A 21,260-nucleotide genomic window follows, 5' to 3' on the forward strand; every position below is an offset into this window, starting at 1 on the left:
AGGTGGGTGTTTTGCTCAGCTTGTCCACCAGCCAGAGGTGAGGCTGATGGACAAGTTGAGTGTGACCCAGCAATGCGCTCTTGTGGAAAGAAGACTCAACAGCACTCTGGATTGTATTGGGATGAGCATCACCAACAGGGGAAGGGTGGTGATCCAGCCCCTCTACTCAACACTGGTTAGATCCGTCTGGAGTACTGCATCTAGTTCTGGGCTCCCCAGCAGACACACTGGGGTGTGGGATCTCCTTGTACCTGGAGATATTAAAATCCAGATTGAACTGGGCAAGGTCCTAAGTAACCTGTTGTAGATGACCCCGCTTCGAGCAAGCGGACTATACAACCTCCAGAGGTCAAAATCTCAACCATTCTGTGACTGTTTCTGTGACCAAATCTCAACCATTCTGTGATTTGTTTGTGACTGCAGGCCAAATGGCTAAAAGTGCCCTTTGCCGCTATTTGAAAAGGCTGAAGGAAATGGCTCTTTCCACTTCAGTTGTAGCTTGTGGATCCTAGATTAAGCGTCTTTCAGTAGCTGTTAGACCAGTCTTGGGAGCAAGTCTCAACCTGCTTGTTTCAAGTTCCTTGCATGGCTTCTGAATGCTAGGAGGCCTGCAGAGCTGTTAAGGTACTTCATGGGTAGAAACAGTTTAGAAAGCATTCTGTTTCAGTGACCAAAGCAAATCATTAAATCATTCATATGTTTGCCAGTAATACACAGCAGGTGGTTTGCTCAAAGAGTGACGATGCACCATAGTGTCCGATTCTAGTAATCATTGATGGGCTGACAAATTCGTGTCTGCTTTCTAAATCAAACTACCTTCACAGGAATCATATTCTTGAATCCTTGTCAGGGAAGATAAGCACTTAAAAGCCATGGTTATAAACTAGGAAGCAAACAACTGTGAAAAGAAATGGTGGATGTGAAAAATTATAGGGAAGTTTAATATTAGAGTTATGAGCTACCTCAAGTTAGGAATAACTTCTGGCATGTGGCACATATAAAGCATAATGTTATATGGCAATATAACAAATCAATTGCAGACATGTAATGTGTGTGATATGTCTTTAAAGAAGAGTAATGCTGCTTGGGAAAGTAAACTAAAATGTGAGTAATATTAAAATAAGAGCTGACAGTCAAGGACAGAAATGTCACGTTTGTGCCAAAGTAAATATGGGGGGGAGATTCTACTGTAGACTTTTTTCTTGATGTCTTCTGGCTCCCTAATGATGTGAAAAACAGTTTGGGTTGAAGATATAAACTAGATGTTAAGTTTTTGTTATTGCATATAAATGAAGCTCATCGGTATCAGCTTGTTACACTTAATAATGATCTTATTTTGACTCCATTATGACCTTGGAGTGCAAGACCAATATAAAAATGCATATTTTCATCTCCAGATTCATATATTCAGCTAGCTGGTAGGGTTGTCAACTTAAACTTTGCAATTCTGTGTTCTGCTACATTAAATGCTATCTCATTTCTGTGCCATCAATTGATAGGCAAATCTAGTTTTGGAAATGTGGTGTTCTAGTAGGAAGTTGGTTGTTGTTTGTAGGTAAGTTTTATAATTAGGTTAGGTATGTAGTTTCTAGGGGTGGTTGTTTTTTAAATTTCATGCTTTTTCTAGCCCCTTTTTTAATAGGCTAGGAAGAAAAAATGTATGTATAATGTCCTTATGTTCTTTGCTTAATTATGTAACAGCCGTAGTGATTTTTGCCTAGGTGATGGAAAACAAACGCAGATTCTGAAGCTGCCAGTCTTTCTTACCGTATGCTGTAAATCCTCTTTCCGTCTTTGCTTAGTTTATTAAAAGAATATATGTCCTTGCCTTAATGCTTATACTGTACAAAAGTTGTACAAGTGGCAATGTTTTTTCTGTGAAGAACAGCATAAATTTAAACCAAGAGCCTGTGTGTTAGGGTAGGGCACAAATGATTTAGACATCTATAAACCACTGAGGGACAGAAGAACTGTTACACCCCCAAGGGGGGTGGGCAGTGACACCATAAGGTTGCAGGTATAAGAGAATGCTTGAGTTGAAATGACTCTTTTAAGTAGCTTAAAACTGGTTAACTTGACCTTGCATCACGGATTATGCATGCCAATCAAAGTTTTGCAAATTAATGTTCTTAGATCAGTAATTCAGTAGGTGCATCATCCTTCAAAGACACTTAACTAGCCATTTGCATTAATACCAAGTGTGCTTTGTGCTTTTTGATTTTGAGAATTGTGAGGGGGGGAAAATTGAGTATTCCATTGACTTCAAAAGTTTTGTCTAGACATGTGACTGTTCTAAACATTGGCCTGTATTAGAAGGGTTTCTTGACACTTCAAGCAGTGTTAAACCAATTGACAATAGTCCTATAAAAGATAACAGTTTTCTTGAAGTGAGAGTTCAGATCTTTGGTTTTTGTCAAGGGTTTCCTTCTTGAGCAGAACTTCTAAATATGTGGTAGTGGTTATTCCCTGGAGAATATCAAAACAGGGCAGATATTGCAAAGCCAGTCTGAAAGCTTTTCATTATCTTTCAAACTGGTATAGTAAATATATTCTTTTAAAATAAATTTTTATTAGTATAAATAAAAGGAATAGTAGTCACTTGAAAAGGAGGAAAAGGTATCCTCCATTCTTCCCTCTCTCCAGTTTGGTCTAGTTCTTCCTCTTTTCTACTGCTTAAACACAGCTTCAGTTCTCATAATTCAGAAGCCATTTTGAATGGATTAGCCTGAGTATTCGGTAAGATACCTGCAACAAATTCAGGTGTGTTCTATCGTCTTAATTTTGTTATGGAAAGTCATGAAATCTTATTTGATGTCCTTTGGAATAAGAGAAACTTGAATTCTTCAAGTCAAGCTGCATGGCTTTTAACCAAGTACTTGATCTCTACTTTGTACTAATCTACATCATTGTTCCTTTTTTCAACCCCAAAGTTACAAGTTCTTTTCCTGCTTTATAAAAGTATTCCTCAACACTGTGAAATGGATCCTTCAGCTGAGACCTCAGTAGAGTACTGCTGAATGATTTCTTTGTCTGTTACAGGGCAAAAATCTTACTGAAGCTACCACTTTTAAAGTCATCCTTTCCCTGAATAACTGTTCCTACTTGATAACTCTCTCAAAAAGTGGGAGATGGCAAATGACCTGCACATTTGAGCACCACAGACAGGAACAGTATTAACTCAAAAAGTGAATGAAAAATGCCCACCAAGAGTACTATTCTAATCAAAATGTGATAGGCTTAGGTTTGCTTAGGTCTCTCTGAAGCTCATCTCCTGGTTGTTGACAGAGGAGAGCAGGTGGTATTGAACCCATAGCTGCTTGGATTTTTAAGGGAAGTTCCACATTTAAGAAGCTGATTGTCTTTGCCTGTCCCACTGGACTGTAAGTTTCTTATGCCTGTGAAGTTCATGTTCTTTCTCTGAGGGTTGTGCAGGATAAAGGCATTCTGTGGTCAGTGAATGTCCACAACTGCAGGCAGATGTGCAAGTACGATACGGCTTCTGTGTTTTGGAGACTGATCTGTGCTCCGCTGAGTCTTTTAACACTGCTAGAGCTGCATTCCACTCTGTGAATGAATAGACTATCACCATAGCAGACTGATAGTAGTATATATGCATGGAGGAAATAAGCACGTGCTTTGTTTGATACGGCTTTGTTACCAGTCTTCTCCTCAAAAGCCTGAAATGGCTATTCAGATTTAACTTCCATGGTTAGGTGAAGTACGAGTGAAAACTTAAGTCTAGAGTGAAACTGAAAAAGCTAGAAACTTTAAAAAAAAAGAAAAAAAAAGGTGAAACTTAAATCTAGACTGAAATCTAAAGTAGTCATAACAAATAAGTTACATAATACAGTTCAAGAGCATTGGATGAGTAAATTTTTAATACTTGAGCAGGATGGATGTCAGTAATATGTGTTTGCTTCAGTAAGAAAGTCATACGAATATTTAGAAAAACTTAAGTTTGGGTGAAGGAAGCCATATGATCTTAAAGTTAAAAGCTAAATAAGTACTTCTCTTAACAGTCATACCAGCATACCCTTAGAAGTCTTCCCTGTTAAGACACATAGTCCAAGAATGGCTTGTAGGCAAACATACAAATATGTATTAAATTAATTCATCAAAACAAGTTTATATTCATAACACTTCAGTTTTTAAATAGGTAGATAATATTCAGCATAATGTTTGAGTGTATTCTTTGCTTCACTGTCATGCAGAAGGTAGACAAGCTGACTTTTTAAACTTGGGCTGAATGGCAAAAGGTGTCTTTTGTCTGGAGCTATATGTGTCCCTCTCATGAGCTGCTGTTCCCACACTAGAGATGTTTGAGAAAGCTACATCTGAAGGAGCTCCTAAACTGGAGCTTGTATTTAAAGGTGCCGGGATGTTAACTTGTGCTGTTTTCAGTTACCTTACAGCACTAGGCTATAGACGAGCAACTCAAACTCCTTTAAATGTGTTTTGGCTGTTCTTAGCGTAGGCATGGCAACTTTCAGTAGATTGGTATAATGAATGTCTGGGTGTGTTCATCTGAATTTCAAAGTGCTGTAATTCCTGAACAGCCTTACATCTGCAGTTTCTCTGAAGCATCTTTGGGAATTAGAATTATGTAAATGTGAAATAGTCAAGATCGATGCAGAATAACAAACTTTCTCATTACAAATCATTTGACACCTCAAAAGCCAACAACATGAAGTGTGCTGTGATGTTGAATGTCTATTTTTTCAGTCCTTTTAGGCAAAATGGGTTACCTATAGTGTATCATAAGAGCTAATTTATTACAAAATGCTTAGTCGGGAAGGCTAGTGATTCAAGAAAGATTCTTGAATTGAAATTTTATCTAAAGGGAGAATGGTGTTATCACCTGTAGATTGCCTAGATATAGAAGAGGTTTGGTTTCAGTTATGCCTCTGAGATTTTTTTCTTATTGTACATTCTTCCTGCCAGACATTCCTTCAAAGTGTAAATATTACTTTACATTTAACACTTTCTCTTATTACTGTACTAGATGACAGGAGTTTGCTTTTTGTGAATGTGTGTAGCTTGCTCATACAGACTGATCCTGCTTGGACAAAAGCTGCAGAGCTCCTGCTCAACTGGCAAAGGATTAGTTGCCTTTCCTCCACTAGAAGAGGTTACAACAGAAAATGGCCAAGGTAGAGCTAAGACCAGAGGCTTTTTTTTTTTTTCCCTGCCCAATGATGCATCTTAAGCTCTAGAGGCTTTGTCGCATTACTCTAGCGTAGTCATTTATTACTGCGTTTAGCGTGGTATAATGTACTGCTGGATAAGGTGCAGCCATTTGCTGAGCTACAAAAATTGCTGAGGCAGGAGTAAAGGATGCATTGGGAAAACAGCTTGCTAATAACCAGCCTAAGTGCTAGCTGCAACTGTGAGGCTCTACCGAAGTGGCTTATATGCATGAGCATAAGTAGGCGGATTAAACATTTCTCTTTATTTGGCTCTGGAGCAGTCAGTACCAGAATATGTGTAGTTTTTGTAACCACACCTTAGGAAACCTGTTAGAAAATTTGGAGGAAGATGACTGGAAAATGGAAGGGGGTGGGTGCTTTTCCTAGGTGTGAGAGCAAAAATTACATGCCGAGGAACTTTATAATCTAGTACAGAGAGGCTTAGGGAGGAAACAGTGCACAGAATCAGAAGTCAGAAAAATTCAAGTTTGAGATCAGGAGACAAGGTTAGAACATGATTTAATCACTAGAACCAACTACCAAAACAAGTACCAGCATCTCCTAATGTTAGTTAAAGACAATAATCTTCTGACAGATAATCAGTCAATGTAAGTTACTGGGGTCTTTCCAAAGTAACCAGGTACAATTAAAAGGTCTGTGCTGTATGGAGGTCATGGAAGATGCTATCATATGAAAGTTCGACTGTACACCATGGGATACTGTGTTTACTTTGTAGACAAAAACTTTTCTGGCTCTTCTGTTGATGAATCTGTGGTTTGGCTGTCTGCCTTTGCTTTTTTCTAACAACTAGCTCTGCAGCTGGCTTTTGAGTAGGACATTCCGTCAATTACTCTGTTTATTTTCTCTGTAATCCTGTTAATGTGTGTAGCATTATAACACTTAATAGTAGTTTAATGAACTTCAGACAACATTATTTTATGAGCAGAGAGTAAGGTGGCCTCTTAATGTTAATTTGCGCCTCATTTTAACTGATCTTCAGTAACTGCGATGTTGCTCTATTGTCATCACCTATGCCATTGTTTTCTTAATAATTTGTTTCCCTTTGATCTCAATGCAGTTTATACATACTCTGCGTTGACTTTGAAGGAATTGTAACCAGCAGCCTTTTATTCCTCCCCTTGTATAGAGGCAGAGGAATTGGGTGGCGGTCTCGATTCATGTTACTGCCATCAAAACCTATTGCACTGTCCCACTTTTCACCTGCACCTCATTTTTTATTTCTGCACATATTTTCAAGTAGGCAGTGTTACTGTGGTTTGTTCCAGTCTTCCTGCTCCTGCCAACTGATGTCTTTTTTGCTGTTTCCCCACTGCTGAAATATGCTAACCTCTTTCTTCTTCCCCAGATGGTCCTTTTGTCTATCTTGTAGCTCCTCGTGTCCACCTTCTTCCCAAGTTGTGTAATGGTAGTCATGGCATCTAGCTGATCCCTGGATTTGCTGTGTATTCATCACAGAGGAAATTTTAACCAATTAATATAGAAGACTAATTTGACCTTTTTGTTTGTAACTGTTCATATTGCATTTCTATTTCACTTCTATAGAACTAAATTATATTGAAGGTTATGTTGTAAGTTGAGGGTATGTAGTTCAGTATGTGAGTAGTCATTGAAAGCTTAACACAGCTTTTTTGATGTTGTTGTTTTAGTGGTCTAAGTGTTTATTGTGTTTCATGTACAAGTAGTTTAAATGAATGCTTACCGTACTACTGAATGCTAAAGTGCATCAGCAAAGCCTTTTTTAATATGAAGGTAGTGCTCTTATGCATGTAATATGTACAATAGATAGTCAATCTTATTAAAACTGTCATTGGTACATACTCTTGGTAACAAGCCACTGATAGCTTGAGGCATACTGGCCTATTTTCAATTTCGTATTGATGCTAGTAAGCAATTAAAAATAAACAATTTGCATGTTCAAAAAAATACAGAAACAGCATCTTATGATATTATGAATCACCTATTTTATACAACAAATAGCCTATTTTATGACTGTTGTTTTTTTCCACAAAGGAAGCTTTCTTTTCTATAAAACGCCATCTTCTTCCACCTAAATCAAGTCTTTTTTTTTTATCTTGTCTAAAGCCTAACTTTTCTTTTTTGATGAATTACCTTGTTTTGATGATAGCTCACAGGGGATTTGAAAATACCAAGTACTGCATGTTTTAGTACTCATTTCTATTTGGTTTTGAGCCTTGATAAAGATTCACAGTTTGTATGTGAAATATTCTGGGTTTTATTTTAATACATAAATGTTCATGTGAATTATAAGGGATTTTATCATACATTCCTTCTGACAGCTTTCCATACTTGTGGCTGGAGATGTCATAAAATAGAAGTACTTCAACTCGTGTGCAGCGTGGAGACCGATGGAGAGGAATGACTTGACTTGACTGCTCCAAATTTTAAAATATGTTACATAAATTAAAACCCTCACATGAACACTACATAAATTTTGAGCAAAATCTATATTGCTGCTAGAGAAATGATGCTTTTGTTCTTTTTAAGCCATTTTTTATATAGGATCAGATGCAAATTGCTATTTTTTGTGTCTGATGCTGAAATGTATGAGCAGTTTCATTGGTGAATTTAGTCACAGGTGTAGATCTGAAACTGCATATTGAGGAGTTTAGGCTTTATATTTGAGAATGGACAAATCAAAACACTGTCTTACATATTAAAGAGACAAAATCATTACTGAGTCTTCAAAAAACATTTGTAGCGAAGTTCAAATTTTTACCTGCTGTGAAACAGAAACTCTACCTCTCATACTAATCTGCATATTGCTGTCTTTTAGTTATGACTGTGAAACTAATGAATGATTGTAACAAGCAAAAAATTTTAGTTTGCTTGAGGTGTAGTTACAATGTAAAGATGTTTCACTTTTTAAAAAAAAAAAGTTGGATGAAGGCTCTGTGTATGTGCTGTTTTCTAAATAAAGTCAGGGCTTTCTAAACGCATCCTAGGGGCACTCTTAAATTGCCGTGTTTGAAGAGGTCACTTCTACTATGTGACTAAAACAGAACTCTTGGGTGGAGTTACTGTTGTTGAACTTTGATATCTTTATTTGACTACTGAGAATCAGTTAGTTTGTAGTGAAGTGAATAAAGTTTGCTTGAGGTCTTTTGGAATTCTGTGCAAATACTTGAGCCTATTATCAGTAGTTGCACAAGTCCTACCAAAGAAGAAAGGCAAACAAGTTTGATAGGCATTCACTATTTTTAGCAAGACTCTGCTTTTTTTCTGTTTACTTAGGTCCTGTAAATATGTGGAACCACTACGGCTTTTTTCCCAATTCACCACTGAATTCTATTAATTGTGCATGACCTTAAACTTTGGCTTTAAATTAAAGGTAGTCCACACTTTGCTATATGGCTGCCAATTTCTCACTTGGTTCATAACTTTGTAATAGACATAGGTGTGTGTTAATTTCAAATTCATGTGAAGCTAAAATAATCCACTAGTTAAAACCAAATTAACCCTACTACCTTTATACACACTTTCTCATTATTTCACAGCTATTATTCTTCATATAACCTTCACTGTATTTTTGTGAATCATTTTTCCTTTCTGTAGCACAACCATGTGAATTTATAAAATTCTGGGCCCATTTTTGTTTTCTTCTTAGTTTTGGTGTCTGAAATTACTGTTTAAAGTAGTGATCATTTTTCATTACAAAGCAGTTATTCTATGACTTCTAGAACTCATGGAGCGTGTCTTCCTGCAGGTTTGTCCTATAGCTGATGTAAGGTATATTCTGAATGGCCCCTCTGTGGAGAAAAACTTCAGCAGATCTTTCCAGTGTTGACTCCTTGGTATCTGACAACAGTATGTGTTTGCTGCAACCTTTCCCTCCAGCGAGGGCAGGTGCTGGAGTCTCCTGAAAACGAGAAACTGCTAAGGAGAGCAACCTGGCAAGGAGAGCGGTCCCCAGAGAATTTGGCCCCTGTCAACTCCTGCTCACACTGACCAGAGAGTCCAAAAGCTGTTCAAAGGAGGGGATGTGCATATACATGCTTGGGATGTTCTTAATAAGAACCCATCTCAGAAAATGGAAATGCCATATAGGGATATAGCTTTTATGTTGGCCAGGAGTACATATGTAGCAATAATCATCATAAAGGAATCCTTGTTCTCCATAGTATTTTATATCTTAATAATTGTAGTTCTGTGCAGAATCATAGGGTTGGTAGCCTCCCTCCCTGGAGGCACTTGCAGCTTAAAAAGAAGTGGTGATATTTTAAAAGCTATTTATATGTAAATCAGGCAGAGCACAGAGTGATGGATAGATGTATTCTTTGTTTAAGTAAGTCTTTCTGATTTCACTTAAGTGTATTCAGCCTACATGTGCAGCTTTCTCTCATAATACATGTTCTTCTCTAAAGTTTGCACTGTTGTAATGGAATGAAATAGTCTTTTTATGATAAAGTTCATCCAGTGCTTTAATAGCTACCCTTCTGATACCTGGTTAGTGACTGCTGAATAGAAGGGAAGGTTAGTTCACTTTAGTCCAATAGTTTTTTAAGCAGAAATGATAAAATCTAGGTGGTACTTTCTTGCTTGTACTGGAAGGAAGAAGAATGCTTATGTTGTGTTCCCCCTCTCTAGTGTTTGGATAGTTGTCAGTAATACTTACAGACAGAATTCTTCTCCTTGAGCCATTTGAAACTATTTTTCAGTACAATTGTAGAAGCCTAACTAAATGAAAGTTTGATGTTAATCAGTCTTCCTACCCAATGTTAGGTATTCTGCATTTGTAAGCAAGTTAAGGCAAGGTAATTTAGGCAAAATTATCATGGTGATGCACAGGAGGCTGGAAAGTCTGTGCGAAGAGTTATGGTTTGATAACAATACTGAAATAATCTGTGTGCAGGGTTCTCCTATACTTCTGCAGTACTGGAACTAAAGTATTGCAATCGCTTTTACAATGTGAAGACTGAAATTGTGAAATGAAGGAAGACCTTACAGTGTTGCAAAAGATGGTAATTAAAGACTTTAGAATTGCTTTTTAATTTATATACAAGTCAGAAATCGTTTGCTGTGATGCTGAATGCTGTGTCAGTTGGAGGGGGGGTGTGTGGCAACAGATTTCTTGCTTCAGCTTTTTCTCTACCTGCAAAACTGGTGGCAATATTTCTCTAAAACTGCATATTTACTTTCACTCAATTTTATGTGTAAACAAATTATATAAGATACTCCTTTTGTAATAGCATGCTAAATCTTAATGCTGGTTTGGGAACTGAGAAAGACAATGTTTCTGTATTGTCTACAGCCTATGCAACTCTGAATTGCAGAATGCCTTCAGAAGACTATTGAGGATTGGGGTCTTATGGGGATTTTTCTGACGGACATGAGATACTTCTTACAACTGCCAACACGGTTAACCGGTTCCCATCCATACATGATGTGGCAGACAAGTACTTCCCCAGTACTGGCCTGTGTAGAAGAGCTGTGCTGTTTTTGATAAAGCCACGTAATTCTCTGATACTCCTTTCTTCTATTTCCTTGGTCTTGGCTAATGAAATATACCATGGAGAACCATCAAGAGTAGGCACCACCAAAAAAGGAAGGCAGGAAAGCATGATCAGATTAAGAAAACTTGGGTGACATGAGCATGTGTGGGTTTTTTAAAGGTTTATTGCCTAATTGTGTCTTAGTATTTTTCTTCTATCAATCTGCATGATTAAGACTTCTAACTACTTTTTATCAAATGCTAAAGCTAGTTCTTTTCCTACAGATGGATTTCTTAATGCTTTTTTTATATTGTTCCCTTACTTTCTATCTAGTCAGCAGAGAAGAAAATCCTATTTATTGGCGCAATTTAAATGTGATTGTTAGTTCTGAAAGAAACTCTTTTAATTAAAAATGTTCTCTGTTTTCTGGATACATACCGTCTATTTAATAGAGACGGCTGCCAAGCTCTGACTTCTTTTGGCAACTGCAAATCTAATTAGCATTTCTGTACCAAATAGAACCTTTTTTATTTTAAATTTGCAAAAGGAACGTAGGAATTCTCCTTTTATTTAAGAGTTTTGTCTGCCTCTGCAGCTACTACAATCTTTTTGCTCATAGTTGAGGGTTGCTATACTAACACCTGATTGAGAAATGCATATAGTTGGGATTCTCTCACCAGCTCATTGACTTTAAACAAATGCTGCCCTTATGCTGCTTTAGAAATTAATTTTTTCTTTTTTGTGATGAGGCTTAAACTATAAAAAGCTAACAAATGAGTTGAAACCAGTGATTTGTTGTCTGCCTAGCATATCTAGTCCTTTTTTTAATGTAGAAGAAAATGCTTTTGTTTTAATCTGGTGTAAAAGCAAATGCTGTTCGTTAAGAGGGCACATAGCTCAAATAAGCTTGAGGAGATATATGGAGATGTTGTTATTTTTAACTCAAATTGAATGGTCTTTCCATTCAGCAGCAATGAGGAAAAATATGCAAGCAAGATAATGAATATGGTTGCATTACATGTCAAATTACTTATACAAATGAGTTACATGGGCAAGAGGTTTTTTGTGGTCACGTTATCACGCACAGGGCAATAATGCAGTTGTTCTTTCCACTTGAGAATATCATCAGAAAGACTTCGGACTACCAAAAAGGAAGATTACTCTCATGGTCTTGTAGGAAAACTTTAAAAATAAGTAAATAAATTCCATTTGTGGAATAGGTTGAAATTCTTTCAGTCCATTTGCCAACATGTTGATAAAACACATTATTTTTTTATCCTTAAGGGGATGGGAGGAGTCGAAGTCCAATCTTAATTTGGTTCTATAAACTTGTAACTGCTTTAGCTCTGACCTCAGTCTGATTTGCCTGGATTTGATACCACTAGAGCTGCATGAGGCCCTTTATTCTTTTGATGGTATAATGGTTTTGTTGCTGTGTTTATACAATCTATAAAATGTAGTTGCATGTCAACTATCCTTAATATTTTGGTTTTAAGCTTGTGTTCTAGTCATGAGAGAAAGCTTTAGTAAAAGCTGCAACTTGTGTTGCACTTCAGAAATACATGTGGCCTGTTTGCATTTTTGTAAATAAGCATTCTGACAAACCTAACATGATCTGGTCCATTTTTCCGACAGTATTAGACTTATTGTATTTATAAGGAAAAATTGGATAATGCAATGCAAGATGTGAATGTGATATGCCTGATGCTACTTCTATTTTTTATCTTTGTCTTGGGGAGGTATAAATTCTAAGACTAAGTATATTCAGCTGTTCTAACAGCTATAAATGCCGTCTATTTCTCAGAGTGGTTTTGTTCACTAGAGCTACTGTAATATTTGTGATATTCAGCATTTCAGTTGTATAATTTTCAGCATTTTGCTGTGAAGTCTACATAAAAATGAACTTGTTCAAAATTAGAGTGCATATCAATCAAATACGTTAGTACTGGATTTCTGTTTGTGTAGTGAATTATGGTTCCCCACAGTGTATTTTCTTCCACAAGGTATGCACTGTCACAGCATAATGTATTTATGCAGCTCTGAAATAACTTCTGGTGCTGCCAGTTCAAAATGGATCCAGTTTATATCATTTGGGAACATCTACCCAAGCCTTTTTTTCAGCAGAAATACATGGAAAAAAAGAAATTATTTGATACGCTACTAGATCTTAAATTGTATTCGGTCGTGTTTGCCTTGGTTGGTATGAATGTGTGAAGTTGCTGGTAACTACAAAGTAGCATAGGCGTATTACAGGTTTGCCCCAGGCAAATTTGATAGTAGATTGCTGCTTTTTCTTCGAAAACATCTGTTTGTAATAAGCACTTGAGGAATCTTGCAACCCTCCTGTTGCCTAACTGTTTTTAATATAGTATTATAATTATAGTATTATAGATATTTGTTTTATCACCTCAGTGTCGGATGTTGTAGAAAGAAGTATTGTAAGCAATTGAAGGTCTGGATCTTACAACTTTAAGCAAGTGAGAGAAAATGTATTGGAGACCTTGGACCATTGTAGGACTTTGCTTAAAACTCAATAGTTACAGATGGCTAGGTGAGGTAGATTTAGATTCTCTTCTGCCTTACTTTAGCAAATGTTATGGCATTCTCATGGTCCAATTGATGTAGTAGGCCAAGCTGTAAGGAAACCAAATACTCCTAGAAGTGTGAACTGCACTGAAGTGATCATGGGATCTGGTCATTTCCTGGGCAAAGCTCCTAGGTTTAATCTTTACTCCTTTTTTTCTAGATCTGTTGTATAAGTAGACTCGGAAAAATATTGTCACTATCTCACTATCAGAATATCTCAGTGCATGGAAATGCAGTCTTTAAAATATACTGTAATGTCTTTTTGTTAAGTGCTATCCTAAAAACCAAAGGTCTCTAGAACAGAGCCTTTTTTTTTCTCTCTATTCCAGCTCTGTTGAAGAACGGATTGCTGTGTAAATTATCAGTAAAATTTAACAAGACCTGTTTTCCTGTTTGTTTTTGAAGGACTTGGTAAATATTGAGATGTTTTTGACTGCTAAAGAAGTGGAAGAGTCATTGGAAAGACAAGAGACTATGACTTGTTTGGCTTGGTGTCATGATAACAAATCCAGGCTCAGAAAAATGAAGGTACGAAAATGTAACATGGTCATGTTTTGCTTAAATTTTGGTTTTCTAAACTACTTGGATATTTGATGTGGTCAATTTGGTTTAAATTACAGGTCTTGAATGAGGCCTTGTATAAAAGTAAGGACAGTAAGTACAAAACTCTTCTTTTAAGAAGGCATAGGTAGTTGGAGCTAAATTAGCTGACACAAATGCCAAACCTGGAACTGAGTGATAGGTCGTCTTATAGATGCAAGTGTTGTCTCAACAAATTACACGCAATAAAATAATAATATTCAGTTGGTTTTAGTGTGATTTACATCTAAATGTAGAAGTATGTAGTGTTTTCATGCATGTGAACTTACATTTGTAACTCTTTGCATCCTGCTGAGAATATAACTCAGTTTATATATGAAGGTATCTTAAGAGTGAGATTAATTGGTAAACCTATGTCCTCAGACTTAACACTGAGAGAAATTACATACAGATTTTTGCCTTAGTATTTTTTTAACTGTTGTATATAATAAAACTTGAGCAAAGAACTAACTTTCTGTGAGAAGCTACTGTTGAAATTTTCTTTTTTAAATAAAAGCTGAGTCTAAACAAGTAATAAACAAAGTAAGTCTTTTTCTAGCTATTGAATACCATGACCTGAACATGCTGTATACTTGTTCCTATGCACTTGGTTTAAATTTCCTTGTTTCTTAAATTTTGCATTTCAAAACATGCTGTAATCTTTTATAGGGCTTGCAGAAATCTGTTTTTAACTGATATTAACCAAAATCCCTGCCTCCCTCAAAGATGTTTGTGTCTTATTTTTTAAACTAAGCGCTTTCTTTAACCAAAAATGTTTGAGTGCACTTAATGATAAGCAAAGAGTGACGTTCTCTGTCACTCAGGGGCGCCAAAATGAGAATGAACCGAAGATGGGACGCAAAAGTAAATCGGCCAGTGATTACTCTAAAGAAAATGATGATCTTGTTATGGAAACCATTAAAGGAAAACCAGAATTGGTATGTAAACACTGTTGCATAATTATACTGCTAAAAAATCCCCCATGCGTAATCTTAATATGCTAAGTAATATAAGAAATAAAATCTGAACATCTTACTCTTTCATCACCAATCTTCAACAAACAATAAATAAGGAAAAATCTTCCCCATCCCTCTTTTTGGAAAACAACAACAACAACAAAATCTATTTCTGCAAGCCCTACTCTCTTTTTTTTTTTTTCTTTTTTGCTTTAAAAAAAAAAAAAACCCAACACAAAAAAAACCCTAAAACACAAAAAACAAAGCTAAGGCTGCAAGAGATCAGAGTTGGAAGAAGAGAAATCACTATGCTTCTTTTTGAAACACAAATAAACATTTCTTCTGTTTCTGGTTGCTTAGCTACTCATCAGTGTTAATGTTCTAAAATCCCAGCCACCACCTTAATTTAATGCAAGCCTAACCTAAAAATTAAACTGGATGTTGGCCTGGGAAAGCACATAGCTCACATCTGCAAAGACTATAGGGCTATCTAAACTCTTGTGAATAGCTACTGTGGAATTGTGTGGAGATACACAAAGTTGAAATGTACGCATCATCTGATTCTCTAGGACTCTTTTCTTCTAATTACACTTGTCCGCAGAACCCATACAGCCATTGGCTTGCAGCTTACTTGGAGAATCATAAAAACAAAACAGAAACTCTGAAGATTGTTTTGGGATGTGGTTTTTTTGCTGTTGAAACATTTTAATGAAATACTAAGCCCTAGGATTTAGTGTCATTAACAATTAAAAAGCTTGATCAATTTTTTAGTAGAAATGAACTTAGCTAAAAAATCTGAGGTGTTTGTGCAGATTTGAATAACAGGGTATATTAAAATAGTCCTATTTGAAATTTTCAAATAAAGTAGAGAAGAAATTTTTATTCTCTGCTAAACATGGGCTTGAGTACAGAAAAATGCATAGTGGGAAAATAATTTATTTGCTATTCTTTAAATGAGTATATTTTAACATATGACAGAATGCATCATTTTTATGTTCAAATGGCTTATTTCAAATCTTAAAATAAGCAATTGTTGCAATGTACGCATTAGTCACCCCAGGCAGTTAACTGATACAAATTTGGAGTTGCTCAAATTCCTACTGAAGTCACTGAGGAATTTTGATATTACTGTGCTGACAGACAATAAACAAAAGGCAACTATTCATTAGAAGCATGGGGAAGAAAAAAAAAAAAAAACCACTTTCCAAATGGAACAGGGTAACTCAAGGAATACAGTTCTTTTCAAGATTCAGAGGGCTTCGGGTTTTTATTCATAAGGTAATTGTTAAGGTAATAAAACAGTTGACTGTGTCCCTGTAAAGAAGCATAGTGACTTGTTCTTTTATGGGGGGAGAATCTTTTTCTTTTTAATTCCACATATTCAAAGTTTTTTTATAGATTTTGTGAACTGGTGATGGAATTTGATTTAAAGGGACACTGTCAACTTCATTAGGCTTCAAATTTTACCTTTTTCCAAAAACAGGTAAATGCCACTTGGTTTTCTTGTTTGAGAGTTGTTTCCAGCATGGCTTTTAGATGTTTGACAAGAAGAGTGGGATAGAAGTTTGAAGAAAGGGAGGGAGGGAGGGGATTGCAGCAATTTAACTCTGTGCTGTTTTTTGTTAATATTGAAGACTTTCAAAATAGTGTTCAAAGACTTGTTTCTTCCTTGCAGTCTTCTGGGTAGACCTCTCTTGTCTAAATTTTCACATAGCCCCAAACTTCTGTTGAATTTACTACTTTAAATTGTAAGAAAGCACAAAGAAACCACCTGTTACTCTCACTTGCATCTCAGGTAACAATGCTTTCAGTCATTAGGAAAAAGTTCATCCCTGCTAAATAATGAAGTTTTGAAGGAGGCAAGAAGAGGAGGTTTTTGTTTGCTTTTAGGGAATTCTGTGTTGATGTCTTGTCCATAAAGTCAGCATTTCAACTTTTTTTTGCATGAATGCCTAAAAGCAAGCAAACAAGGTTGCATGTTATTAACACTCTTTTTTGTTGTGCATACATAGTAGTTAACATACTGTGCAGTGCAGTTTTGGCACCAACTAAGACCTTGTCTTGTCTTTAATCTCAGAGCTGTCTGGAGTTCAGCCTAAGGATTCAGGAGTTCATTGAACTCATTCGACAGAACAAGAGACTGGATGCTGTGAGGTATGAAATTAGGATGCTTACCAAACAATTTTCTTAATAAGCTGGTATTATGCTTCATTAGAAACATGTGACTATTATTGCAACACCCAGATGCCTCACTGCTGTAAAGGATCTTGCGAGTGTTGTGATCAGTCTTCGGATTTAAGCTGGGGTTTAATTTTATTTTTTTAAAGGCAAGGCATCATTCCACAGATGCACCTTTTTAAAAACTTAATGTTGTCACTGAAATTCTGCATCTTCTTACTCTTCAAAATCAAGGTTTAGAAAATTAATCTGTTTTTATAAAACAATTGTATTTTCTGGTGGCATATAATGTAATGAACATATTTACCCTTAACTAATTTTCAAGAGGTACAGCTAGCTTCTCATAGGAATTTATTGGAGTTTTAATCACAAAAAGTACTAAAAGGTTAATGAAACACCTATCTAAAGCTTAACATGTCAATTTTTACTGAATTCTCTTCTGCTTTACTATCTTTGTTAAACTTTTGTTTTACAAGTTATGCTTTAGGCCAGGTTCAACTTTTCTATTGAATGCATAATTTGGAGTTTTGTATTGCTATGTATGTGAGAATGAGCTATGTGGTGTTACCTCCACTCCCTTCCCCTGGCCCCAGATGAAGAAACCAACTCAATATCCATTTTCATCTCTTTTGAACTAGTTCAGTGGGGACTACTTCGGGAAGAAAGTAACACTGCCCAAGGTAGTGTGAATCAGTAACAGAAATAGAGTCAAACCTAATCACTGTCTGACTTCAACCACAAGACAGTCTTTCTGGCAATACTTGTAATATCAGCACGTGAAGCAATTTACGCTTTTTAGTTAGTGGTCCTGATTTCATTTAAGGTGTTGGATAACGCATATTTAAGGTTCCAGGATAACACAGGAAACCAGTTCTGCTGAAATGAGTGGAATTTCAATACTGGGACTATAAAATATGTTGATAATTCTGATAAGCAGTGATCTTGCCAGCACCATAAAGTATGATACAGGTGGCAGAGCTACTGGAGCTTACACATGGATGAGGGAGAGAGCAGCTCACAGCAGGCTCTGTTCTTAAACCTTAGGGAGAGATGACAACATTTATGGCCAGACTTGAAGCTTTGCTGATACGTTCTGGTGATAACACTGTTGCCACTTAACATTTCTGACAAGTTTTATGTTAAGGAAGTTGCAAGTCATACTGCCTTTAAAACCATACTAGCTGTTCCAGAAATTGCAATCAGCAGGAGGCTTGTGTTTGTGGCAAAGCTGCTTTTTGGTCAGAGGAGCACAGAGCTATAGAAAACACACAAAGTATCATAACATAAGCACAGACTGAAAGCATTCTAGTGCATTCCCAAGTTTTAGATGTAGAAATTCTCCTGCAGGGAAAACCACATAACTTTTCTTGAGTAGAATGGGTGAGAAAGACTTGGTTAAAAACAAGAGTAAAGGAAAAGGTAGTACAAGTATGTGGTGAGGCCAGTGTAATACTAACACCACCCCCAAAGTTACTCACCTTAAGTTTTAGTTATTTGCAGTTGTTATTTCTAACTTCATTCAAAAGTGTTGCTTGCTTTGAGCTAACTCATATCATTCCTACTTTGCCCTGCTTGCGCCTAAATCATTGTTGTGTTGACCCCAGCCAATGCAAATGTACAATCTGATAAAGTCCAGCTAATTTTAATGTTAATAATTTAAAAAAAAAAAAAAAACCACAAACCACAATGCCCAACCTACATGCTAGCATTTAGATACGTGCACTTATCCTTTGATAGAGTTCTCAAATCCTAAGGAATTGTCAGGTACTTATGTAAAGGATGAAAGAGACTCAACTACATTATCTGCCTTCAGGAGCCCATGGTGTTCTTTATATCCAACGAATACTGTGCCTTTGTGACTTTAGCTTTATTGTCTGCTAAGTGTGCTTCTTTGCCAAATGTACAGTCATGCATCTTAAAAATAAGTAGTCCATGCTCTAAAAACTATTTTATTTGAGCAGCAGCTTCCTTATGTAGCTTGGAAAACAGAGGGCAGGCATAAAGCTGAAAGAAGGAGATAGGCTGAGAACTGGGACAAAGTAGATAAGGTCATTCTGTATTTTATTGTTGTTACTGGATATTTGTTTCCCTCTGATCCCTTTTCCACATCAGAACTGGTAAAATTTGCAAGTTGTCAAGCCTCAAAAGGACCCAGCACTCTTGGCATGGAATAACGTGTACTCTCATAGCCTCTGAGGTTTAAAACTTCCAGCTCCTATCTACATTGCAAACAGGCATCCACACTGAATGTTGTTAGGGATGAAGCATGTATATTCCATATATCGATTGAAATTCAGGGTTGACATATATTTTATACTCAGCAATTATAACTTGCCAGTCATAACAATGCTGTTTTAACTTCATAACTTCTTGTAAAATGGAAAGGAGCTACAGAAGTCCTTCTATATCTTAATTCACTCCTTTTTAACTGGGTGACTTTTGATAATTTTGTATATTCGGAGTTCAACATCTCAATGCTGTCCTTAAATAATGTGGCTTAAAAATATTACTTTTCACCATTTCATTCTACTTTGCTTCAAAATAAACATGTAATGAATAAGGAAATATATTTTGGGAAGGTGTAGCATAAATCTCATTGCTTCTAGCAAACCGTTGCAACTTGTGTTTTTATTAGCTTGCCTCTGTTAAGTGCCTGCAGCAGGATTCTTTCAGTATTGTGTCCGTGGTGCAATAAATAGGTCAGGCATCCATTAGAAAGCAGAGAAAGAGGCTGTTTACCAAGTAGTTTCCTGTATGAGTGGAACTCGGAGAACTGACATTTTGTTGAAACGCAGCTGGTGTTTAAATAAGTTTGAAAGCTTTGCTTACTGCCTGCTGAGAACCTCTGAAGTGACATATTGCTTTTAGGTTAAAATTGATGTGAGCTTTAAAATTATACATCTTATTAAGTAAGTGTTTGAATTTCTGTAGCTTTTTGGACTATGAGTACAAACGGACCTTCCTTGAAGGTAGCTTACCAGAGTCGTTTTGAAAGTGTAAGTTTCAAGAATGTACAAAAAATTTCTTGAATACAAAGAGTAAATCTCTTAAGTACATCACAAAGTTTTTTGCCTAGTATCATTGGCCTTTAACTCCCACGGTCTCTTTAGGTTGGTTTTTTTTGAAGCTCATACCATTACAGTAACAATGACCGATGACACTAATTTCACACTTTTGGGGCTCTCACTAATTTCATTCTGGGAAATCTGAGCATTCTGCTACTTTGCTGTTGTGGGATGCTAGAGATACAGAGTTCTTAGCTAAAAGCTTAACAAAACACTCTGTGCACTTCTTGTTCTTGGGATATAAAGGACAAAAGGAGTAAATAAAAATAGCTGATGATGGCAGTTAGGAGAAAGTGGTCACAGTCTATTCATTTTAGTAAACTTCTCTCCTATAAGGGTGAATAAACACAGTTTGTTCCTTTATTTTTATTACGGGGTGGGGAGGGGATGGGGTTGAAACAGGCATAGAAAAATAATAATAAAACTTTTGAGCACTTTGAGTATAAATTTTGCTAGTAGTCATCATGGTCTCTGAGATAAAGGCATTCAGGTGTTGGTCAGACTGAGCAGAAAGAACAAGTCCTTTCTTGATAACACCTTATGTTTGTATTCAGTTATTATTACTTCCTGATAAATATGTTCATTCTTATATTCAGGGATATGTAGATATCCACATACACACTGTATAGCTTATACTTTTTTTAACAACTTAATGTACCCTTAGTAGACAGCAAAATGTAAATCTTCAAGTCTTCATAAATATCCTTTCATTCATGGATTTGTCAAGTACAATACATCTGCTGTACCTGTGTGGGCTAGAGAAACAGCTATTGCAAACAAAAGATGATGGACTTTGTCCCCGCAGAGTTTACAGAATTGTTCTGGGATTTGAAAAACCAAAATTTTCTACCTATTACTCTGATCTGTCACAAGAATTTAGTTAATAGTTTTAGTGGTGGTCCACTGGTCATGATTTAAAAAAATAATTTAAAAAAAAATATTTAGCCCTCTGCTGTAGCTATACTGACTGTTGTGTGCTAATGGTGGTAAAAACATTGCAAATAAGCATCGTGAGGTTCATATATACCTCCAAGAGCATAATGTTTGCACGAAGAGATGGAAATAACTGAAAGAAAAGGGAAAGGGTGAATAATGGCATGAGGGCAAATAAGGTGTCATTTAAATGTTGTGCATTGAGTACTGTTACTGTTTCTTGCTTCCCAATCTAAAAAAGACTTGAGTGCTATGACTTAACTAATTTGCTTCTCTTTTAAAGGAGATCTTGCTTCAATTTAATTT

At 36.3% G+C, this 21,260-nt stretch overlaps 1 protein-coding gene across 7 annotated transcripts in view; it reads left to right on the forward strand.

The window, feature by feature from the left end:
- MAEA (macrophage erythroblast attacher, E3 ubiquitin ligase) overlaps positions 1–21,260 on the forward strand; it is a 54,939-nt gene that overhangs the window by 24,490 nt on the left and 9,189 nt on the right. For 6 of the 7 annotated variants that reach the window (XM_030016276.2, XM_030016270.2, XM_030016300.2 and 3 more), the window contains 3 exons: positions 13,649–13,771; positions 14,647–14,760; positions 16,856–16,932. In XM_030016276.2, the coding sequence (XP_029872136.1) occupies positions 13,649–13,771; positions 14,647–14,760; positions 16,856–16,932 (314 nt within the window). The remainder of the gene's footprint in view (positions 1–13,648; positions 13,772–14,646; positions 14,761–16,855; positions 16,933–21,260) is intronic. The other variant, XM_030016285.2, reaches the window with a different exon arrangement.

This window comes from Aquila chrysaetos, chromosome 1, assembly GCF_900496995.4.
Source record: "Aquila chrysaetos chrysaetos chromosome 1, bAquChr1.4, whole genome shotgun sequence".
In the NCBI taxonomy this organism is placed as follows: domain Eukaryota; kingdom Metazoa; phylum Chordata; class Aves; order Accipitriformes; family Accipitridae; genus Aquila; species Aquila chrysaetos.